The sequence below is a fragment of the Penaeus japonicus genome, unplaced genomic scaffold, assembly GCF_977035675.1.
Source record: "Penaeus japonicus unplaced genomic scaffold, GWHDUDI00000001_assembly GWHDUDI00000001, whole genome shotgun sequence".
Classification (NCBI taxonomy): domain Eukaryota; kingdom Metazoa; phylum Arthropoda; class Malacostraca; order Decapoda; family Penaeidae; genus Penaeus; species Penaeus japonicus.
In genome coordinates, this window is record NW_028234403.1 from 21848487 (window position 1) to 21858486 (window position 10000).

At 38.3% G+C, this 10000-nt stretch overlaps 1 protein-coding gene across 1 annotated transcript in view; it reads right to left on the minus strand.

Annotated features, from left to right (window-relative positions):
* Positions 1 to 4902: 4902 nt before the first annotated feature.
* The window catches only part of LOC147472489 (uncharacterized), a 6468-nt gene continuing 1370 nt past the window's right edge, over positions 4903 to 10000 (minus strand). Inside the window, exons 1-2 of the mRNA XM_086537441.1 lie at positions 5302 to 10000; positions 4903 to 5177 (exon numbers count right to left, since the gene is read on the minus strand). The exon at positions 5302 to 10000 is cut by the window's right edge and continues 1370 nt beyond it. Coding sequence (XP_086393567.1) covers positions 5779 to 10000 — 4222 coding nt within the window. The 3' untranslated portion in view covers positions 4903 to 5177; positions 5302 to 5778. The remainder of the gene's footprint in view (positions 5178 to 5301) is intronic.

Consider the following 10000-nt stretch of genomic DNA (forward strand, 5'->3'; position numbering starts at 1 on the left):
ACCTACAGCCCACAGCAGAGCCTGTACTAAAACTTCAAAGGGCATAGAAGCCTAGACCAACCAGAGTGAAGGTCAAGGGGTTCATCTACCAGGAGGCCCCAGGATAGGCCAACCAATGGTTCTCTCTGTTATAGAGACGACACTGACAAGTTTGGTGAGGGAATCACTATCCCAGTTAGGAACTCACCAAGTAGTTGTCAGACCAAATGTCTAATGTTACCCACACTGGGGCATCGGAAACTGAGAATATTTATGTTGACGTTACTGATGGTGCAGACATATCAGATTCAGATTAGTGCAATGTTTCCTATGCTAAGCATACTACAGTGGAATATTCTCCACATGATTGAGTGATCTCAGAACATTGAAAGAGCCATGTTCCAGGAGACTGTAACAGAGGAGACTGTTCACTTCCTAGGATATCATTCCTTTGTGCTACCTAGTATGCAAGGCACTGGAGGTTTGATTACCCTTGTGAGATTGATTATCCCCTGGCCCTTCCTCACCAACCTGGTGAAATGTGGAAGGGTATTTGAATTCCTTGCCATTGAGACCCACCGGACTGGGGGCTCCCACAAGCTGTACTATGTGTAAAGTAGGCCAAATCTTAGAAACTTAGATATTAGCGAAGTCTGTGCTACTCTCACCTGGAGACCTAGTGTAGTAGGCTATCATATAACTGAGTCATGCCCGAAATTGCTCTTCTCAACAGCCAAGATCCAATGTATATCGATGCGATTGGGGTGGAGGAATCCTAGACCTTACCTTTGCCACTGCAGCTCTGGTTGAGAGGTAAGTGGACGAGACTGTCATGAGCAATCACTAAAGGATAGTCACCACCATCTTGGATACTGGTCCAGCACCTGTGTCACAGTACCATCCTTGATGGAAGGCAGACAAGGCTAACTGGAAATTCTTCCAGGAGGCCCTAGCCCAGTGCTTAAGATCCAGTGATATCTCACTGACTGACAATGTGGATGTACTTGAGGCCGGACTGGTTAATGCCATAGATGGTATGGTCTATTAACACAGACCATACCAAAAACTCGTCCATCGTTCAGGAGTTATAGGTATGCCTAGTACTTCAGTGATTAGATTAGAGAGGTCAACCACAAAGTCAATCTGTGCAGAAAACAATCTCGCTCTTCCGAGAGAGGTAGTTAGGGATTCTCGGGAAACTGCTAAGAGAGTGAAGCAGGACAAGTGGCTGGAGTGTTGTGAGTCCTTAGGCCACCAAACCTCCTTCTCGGCCTCCTTGCTACCACATTGCTGGAAGAGGGCTGACATAGTTCCCATCCCAATAAGTGACCTATTCTCTCTTTAGCTGTCTGGGGAAGACGGTAGAAAGAATGGTACTGAACCGGCATCAGTGGAAGCTGCAAGGGGCATGAGCACAGCTCACAGTATAGCCTACTAAGCACTGTCAGCAATACCGGGTCTGTCACTGTATTCCTGGGGCCGGATTCACTAACGCACTTACCATGATAAATACGCTGGTAACTACAATTATGATGGTAAAAAGTTCGCATCGGTATTCATGAACAACTTACCATGATAGAATACAATGCTAAATTTACCAGTGGTTGGAGCACTGGTATGTCCACTGGCAACTACAGCGATGACTCTCTCATCTCGCTTTATCTCAGCAAAAAATCAACATTTAAGGCGACACTTTAGTTTGCATGTACACTTATTATGATCAGAGTAATGGCAACTGTTCATTTTCATATGAATATGACAAAAATCAATAAAATTCACAGGAAATAAGCGAGAATAATGTTCATGCAGCTTCGTCATAGGCCTACAATAACTGAAAATAATACATGGAATTAATAATTTGACAAATTCAAACATTTTGTTTTAATAACATTCAGCTGAAAAACAGTAAACATATAAATATATAAATTATTTTTGTGTTTGCATTAATTTAGATACAATTATTCATAATCTTAAGGTTTGATTGGCATTTCTTTTTGGAAAACGTTGATACAAATAACACCACCATTGCGTGGAGCCATTGTTTCTTTTCTTTCGACTGCAATCTAAAAAGAAAAAAAAAGTATGTTTTTGAAAACCATTACGTTATATATGATCCATAAGATCATGCAATAGAATATGCTTTCTAGGAAATTAATTTATATAGAAATAATTTAACACAGAAGAAATCTTTATCATTTCTTGAAACAAAAAAGTCTCGCTGTTGGATCAGGTTTTGTTTACATGTTACGGGATTGGTCAAAGGAGCCTAAAAAATTATGTAAGGCGTTCGCTGATTGGCGGAATCGATTTACCAGAGTTACCATCAAATTACGGTGATAAAGTCTATTTACCCTTACCAGGCGACTTATCATCGCTTGATGAATCCCACTTTGCCATGACTGGTAAACGCGCTGGTAGTTGACAGCTGGTAAATGCCTTACCATCGTATGTTAGTGAATCCAGCCCCTGGACTTTTGAACTAGCAAGTCTGCATGCTACTTAAGATATCCTTATGAGAAAAAAAACAAACTTTTCCAGGTATTTATCCCTAGAAAATGGCACTCCACAAGAGGGGTCCTTAGCCCAGGACTGTTTAATACCCTCATGTTAAGCATCCTAGACATTCCACTCCCAGAGGGGTGCAAGATCATTTCTTAAGTAGATGACCTTGCAAGGAAGAACGAGAATGTAAGGCCCAGAATTGTCTGGACCTCATGCCTACAAGGTCAGTCTTAAGATCTCAGTAGCCAAATCGAAGGCAATGGCTCTGAAACTTAATGTCCAGATTGAAAGGCTGTGAGCCAAGGATCTGGACCTTGAGTGGGTTTACGTCTTCCAATAATTTGGGGTATGAGTTGACAAAAGCCTCATCTTCAGCACGGAGAATAAATATCTGATAGATCAAACCAAGACAATACTCTCTGCCATGGGAATTACGCCAGGGCAGTACAAAGGGGCTGGGCATTGTTTACTGAGATTGTTCTATGTGCATGTGATCCATCCCATCGTAACTCCTGGCTGCTTCACACAGCCAGGGTGCTAATATGATATGAACTCGGAGTACCATTGTTAATCAAGGATATGAACTCCCCCCGCCCTGATTATGTCACCCCCCCGCCCCGGGCGTTAACCTTGATGGAGTTTTGTCGTGAGCTTGTCAAGGAGAATATATCCTCCGCCTCTGTTAAGGGGTGAGGTGGAGAGAAACATTGCAGCAACCATTCCACTGGGTGGTATATCCTATTTCATGGATGGTTCTGTAGATCCCATTATCCGCACTGCAGGCAGGGACAAGGCCTTCTCGCTCCAAATAGAAGTTATCGATATCATGGGGCTTATATTTTTTGAGATGTACTTGTAACCGGTGTCATATTTTTAAGTATATTTCTTGCCATGCATATTTTGCCTGCTGTAGGGTACTGACCGTAGGATTGTGTGATCTTTATATCAGTTGTGTGTAAAGGAAAACTAGTTTCTCTGCGATTCATTTATTTAGCCACTAATGACCATGTAAAATGGTTGCCGTGAAATAACAAAGATTAACAATTATAAGAATAAAAAATGAATTATATATGCAGTAAATAAACACTTCATATTGATATATACATCATAATTTCACATATAAATACATATTAATTCCATATATGATAAACAATTTCTATGAATAAGCAGAAATTACAGAGGATAAACAATAACATAAACATTTCATAACTTATTCTTACCAGAATGATGGCAGTTTATCTTCCTTGTAAATGGCAATTTTCAAAATAATAATTTGGGGAAGGAAAATAGTGCCACAAATGTTGTTTCTTGTGTATTATTTTGGCAGAAAATGAACCGGCTGCCTCTGTAGATACACCATTAACATTGCCATTCACAGTTATGTTATTTCAAGCCTCTAAAGGAAGATTAAGTTCCCTGTTTCATACATAAAATTATTGTTAAAAAATCTAATAATATAGTTATAACCATACATTTTTCCCAAGTATGAAGATGCGTTATTCAAACCTTTCTTGTGGATTGCTTGAACTAGAGCATTTAGTCTCGGAAAGTCAAGATGGTGATTCTTGGCATTTCTTTGATTTATGTTTTTCCCCGGTAGAAAAGGGAAAAGGTACATGCCACAAGAGCCGTTGTATGACCGAGAGAGTGAAAAATAGGCAATTTTCGATAGGGAACGACGGAGGCACTCGCCGTAGAGAATGGTAAATATATCAGTAAATCACCAACGACATTAGGGCCAATGGATGATCACTGGGCGAAATGTAGGATACGGAGAGGCCTTTCGGGACGTCTATTACTCTCAAAGACGTGGCTTCTTCCCTCGGGCTTCTCTTATTCCCTCCAGCACAAAGGGCTTCCTTATCTAATGACGTATACATACATATATGTGTGTGTGTGCGTGTGTATACACACACACACATACCAATCAATGTACACACACACACACACAAACACACACTGACACACACACTCATATATATATATATATATATATATATATATATATATATATATATATATATATATATATATGCATATATATAAATAAATAAATATATATATGTATATATATACATACATACATACATATATACATACATACATACATACATATATATATATATATATATATATATATATATATATATATATATACATATATATATATATATATATATATATATATATATATATATATATATATATATATATATGTATATATATATATTTACATACATACACATATATATGTATATATATATATATATATATATATATATATATATATATATATATATGTATATTGTATATATATATATATATATATATATATATATTGTCGCGGACAATCATGCCACGACAAGATAGAAGTAATCTGGTCTTCCTTCAATGATGGTTGGTTGAAGAAAACTACGCCAATTCCGTCACGGAGTGGATTTATTGGGTCTAGATGGAACATACAATGACCACCCTTCATGTGGCCTCTTGGGGAGCACGTGGTGCCAGTCTTGGTGTCGTTGACTTTGGTTGTTTGAACTGCTCTTATGTAACGGGGTCTACACGGTGTGCTTGTTGGTACTGTAGCATCTTTACTTCTACTTTGGTGTTTTCTCTGTTCCCCATTTCTACTTCTACTCTCATACCACTCATCCCCTCATTTCATTCTACTCTTCCCTTCACTCCACTCGTACGAACTGAAATCGAACAAACAAAAAACTCCTAGTCTCTTTTGGCTAATATCACATCATCTTTCACTTGTATAGAAACTTATATTACTTCAATTGCTTCTTAATACATTTAAACATCATTCTAACTTACATTTTTTGGCGTCATAACTTCTCTAAGTCTACAGGTCAAATATTCAGGGAGAGTACGCTCCATGAGACGTACGTACACAATCATGGCTGGTTCCCTACTCCTACGAACGTAAATCAAAGTAATATCGACATATGTTTTCTGACATGTTTACATGTTGTAGAGTCCTTTATAAATGCTATAAAAAGATTTACAAAATATGATTTCATCATAAACTAAACAAGTCTTTTCTGTACTTCAGAAATTAAAATTGTAGAATAACAGATAAAATAGTCTCCCTCATCATTCAGAGAACATGCAAAGAAAACGTAATGAGGTATTTAAGGGTAAACTATTATAAATCTAATTTATACGTACATGTACATGCAAATATCATGTCATGTCTACAACATTCCGGCCCCTTAAATGTTATACAAATAACATTTATAAACAAAATGTACTTTGGTGTAGACATGTATGAACAAATTCACTATTCTTAAATCACAGCTTGATGTCATCCTTGACTCCTTCAAGCACACACAACTTTGATATTGGTCTGACTAGTTCACTAGTAGCTGTCCTTAATCTTACACTACGGACAAGGTCATCTTTTCCTTTGAATACTTCGATGACACGAGCAAGTGGCCAGCTATGCCTAGGTTGAGGTAGGTCCATGATTATTACAAGATCGCCAACTTTTATGTTAGCTGTAATTTTCAACCATTTAGAACGAATCTGAAGTGATGGAAGATATTCCTTAATCCATCTTCTCCAAAACTGATCTGCAATATACTGCACATGTCTCCACCTTTTACTATAATAATCTGTCTTACATGTCTTAGTCAGTGGAATGTTGCAGCTTGGTCTGAGTAAGAGTAAATGATTAGGAGTCAATGGTTCTAAGTCATCAGGGTCGTCTGAAATGGGTGTAAGCGGTCTGTTATTAACGATAGATTCAGCCTCACAAAAGATAGTCTCAAGCTTTTCATCATCAATTAATTGGTTCTTAATTAGAATATTCATTACATTTCTGAATGTTCTAATAGGCCTTTCCCAAACACCCCCCATATGTGACGCATGTGGTGGATTGAACTCCCACTTGATGTTTTTCATAAGTAACTTATTCTGAAGTTTGAAAGATCTTTGCAAATCAGATGCTGCCTCTTTAAGCTCCCGATGTGCTCCAACAAAATTGGTACCATTATCAGATCTTATCTTTTCAGGTACTCCTCTCCTAGACATGAATCTTACTAAACCATTAATGAAAGAATCCGTTTCCAAAGAGTTCAACTTTTCTAGATGTATTGCTCTAGTTACTAAGCATGTAAAAATGCAACCATACCTCTTTTCTTTTGACCGGCCCCTTTTAACCAAAAAAGGACCAAAACAGTCTATTCCAACATATGTGAAAGCAGGTTTTCCAGGTGTTAATCTATCCTCGGGTAGATCTCCCATCTTTTGAGTCCTAGCTACACCTCTGTATCTGTTACAAATAACACACTTTTTGATCATTTCTTTAACTAAAGGGCGAGATCTAGGAATCCAATACACTTGTCTGATCTTTGCCATAGTATATTCACGACCTGAGTGTCCAGTCGTTTCATGTGACTCTTTTGCAATTAACTTGGCAATCTCATGTTGTCGTGGAACTATGACTGGATGTCTTGTCTCTTCAGAGACTGGTGCCTGATGTAACCTTCCACCTACTCTCAGACTTGATGTATTATCTAGGAATGGGTCAAGCTTGTATATTGTACTTGACTTTGGAATGTGTCCACTACCCTTTTTAAGAGTTTCAATTTCTTCAGCATAATACTCCTTCTGCACATAGTATATGATAACCTTCTCAGCTTCACATATCTCACTTGGTGTAATAGGATACTTGAGTCCTGTAGTTGGTTTACCTTGTTTCAACCACTGACCAAATCGCCGCATCCATGCCACAGCTTTCTTCAAGCGGAACCAGCTTGAGAAGCTCACGAGAAACTTGTCAGTGACATCTTCAGCAACCTGACTTACTGCAGCAATAGACTTTGGTACTTTCTTAACTTCTATATCATCAACCAGAAAGTCTATGCTCTCATCTGAATGTGGTATCCATTCTTCTTCTGGTTTCCACAGAAATTCCGGCCCCTGTAGCCATCGTTGGTTTCTCTTCATTTGTTCACCATGAAGTCCACGTGATACATCATCTGCTGGATTTTCTTTAGAAGGAATATACCTCCATTGCTTAATATCTGTGCTTCCCTGAATGTATGCCACACGATTAGCAACGAAAGTTTTAAACCTTTTGGATTTGTTCTTGATATATTGTATAACAATCATGCTATCTGTCCAAAAGGTTGATTCTATCAATTCCAAGCCAAGCTCTTGATGCAAAGCTTCATCAATCTTCACAGCTGTAGTAGCTGCTGCTAATTCAAGTCTTGGTGTTGTTGTAGACTTCATAGGGGCAAGTCTTGACTTGGCTTGTTCATCTAATGGTACATCTTGTAGCACATGCTTATTGTTACTTGTCCACTTTGTAAGCTTGAACCCTCCAGTCTTCAACATACTGGCTATGCTTCTTCTAAGGTTCACTGCCTCTTCTTCTGTTTCTGTGGATGTAAGCAAGTCATCTACATAAAAATTCTTATGAACGATCTCGAATGTTCTTTCATCAAAATTATCCTTTTGGTCATTAGCTGTGTGTAGGAGAGCATATGTTGCACAACTTGGGCTCCAAATTCCTCCAAATGGATGTACTGTCATCCTGTAGATCTCTGGGTCTTTAGACAAATCTCCGTCTGTCCACCAAAGGAATCGGAGAGCATTTCTGTGTGATGGTGTGACTTTCACTTGATAATACATGGATTCAATATCACTCATTATTGCCACTTTCTCCTTTCTGAATCTTTGAAGTATTCCAAACAGCTTATTTGTCAAATCAGGGCCTTGTAGAACATGTTTGTTGAGAGATGTCCCCATAAATTCTGCTGCACAATCAAATACCAGTCGAAACTTTTCAGGCTTCTTTTCATTCTTTACATTGAAATTTGGTAAATACCATGTAAGTCCAGGAAAGGCATCAATTTCTTCATCGGGCACAACTTCAGCTTGCCCTTTTGTAACCAGCTTCATAATTTCCTTGTTATACTCATCTAACAAGGCTGGATTTTTTATTAACCTCTTCTTCAAAGTTTCTTGACGCTTATCCACCATGCTTCTATTATTGCATAACTCAGGTGGATTACGCTTAAATGGGATAGGTAACTGAAAATGTCCATTGATTTTCACTACCGACTTATCCCAGAGGCTAAGTACTTCCTTGTCATCCTTGGACATACAACTGGTATTCTTGTTCAGATCTTCACACCCGTCAATAGCCCAAAATTTTTCAACTTGTATTGACAGACTACTTTCCGATGTTGGGATGGTATGAATTAAGTTATTAAATACTTCCTTGCTGTGTGGATCATCTCCTACAGGCCCATTAATTGCCCAACCTAGCACAGTTCTTATTGCATATGGCTCATTATCTTTTCCTGACCTTACTTCTTGAGGTTTTAGCAAGTGTGGATAATCTTGGCCAATAACTATGCTGACTACTTCTGCATTAACATTTGGTAGCTCTAAACTTTCTAGGTGTCTCCATTTTTTTACATCAACTTGTGAAGTTACACCACCTTGCAAGCTTGGAGGAAAATCTTTCAGTGCATACACTTTCTCCAGGACTATCGTTTGTTTCTTTCGACCACCTGTAACCATTTCCAAGGTTATCTCTTCAACCTCAGTATCTTCAACTTTATTTAATGTGGTCATATTCAGTGTCACTGATTTTCCTGAAATGCCCAATTTATCAATTAATGCTTTTGTACAGAATGTGCTATTGCTTCCTGGTGCCAGTAATGCCAGAGTTGAAATATGGTTATCCATTCCTAAACTACCTACCTTTACTTTTACAATAGGCAATGCAATCTTGGAATCTTTAGATGGATTACAGGCACAACTCTTTGTGCTAACTTTTGGTTGAGTACTAACTTTGCCAGCTTTTTCAGATGCATCTTCTTTGTTAAATGCATCATGTAGCAATTTATGATGCCACATACCACACTTGTCTACTTCACAGACTGTGGCCTTTCTGCATGTTGTTACTCTATGGTTTGACCGGAGACAGTTGAAGCACAATTTTGCTTTTCTTACTTCCATCAGTCTCTTCTCTTTAGTCAACTTTATAAACTGGCTACATTCATGCAACCAGTGTTTTCCTTTGCACATAGAGCAACTTGCAGCATTTTTATTAGACACTTCAGTGTTTCGCTTATCAACTGCTGGTTTAGTTAATACTTCCTCATCCAATCTCACATTGAAACTTGTTCCTTTTGTTGTTCGCCTGTCTTTGTTTTGCTTCAACCCTTTATCCAAAGATTGGAATAATGGGTCATTCACTTCTAATGAAGCTCGTTCTAGGAACTCTGCCAATGGTGTAAATCCTGGATATCTCTTATTTCTCTCTGTGTACTTAATAGCTTCTGTTCTCCAGCGATTTTGGAGATGGAAAGGTAATCTTTTAACAACTTCAGTGACTTTGTCTGACATTATATCAGGATCGTGTCCCAGTGCCTTGAGAGTTTCAACACAGTTTCTAGTATCATCGGCTAAATTGGATAGCATGAGTTTATCAGATGCTTTCAGGTTAGGTCCATCAGAAACCTTTCTTAACCAAGCTTCTTTTATATACAAC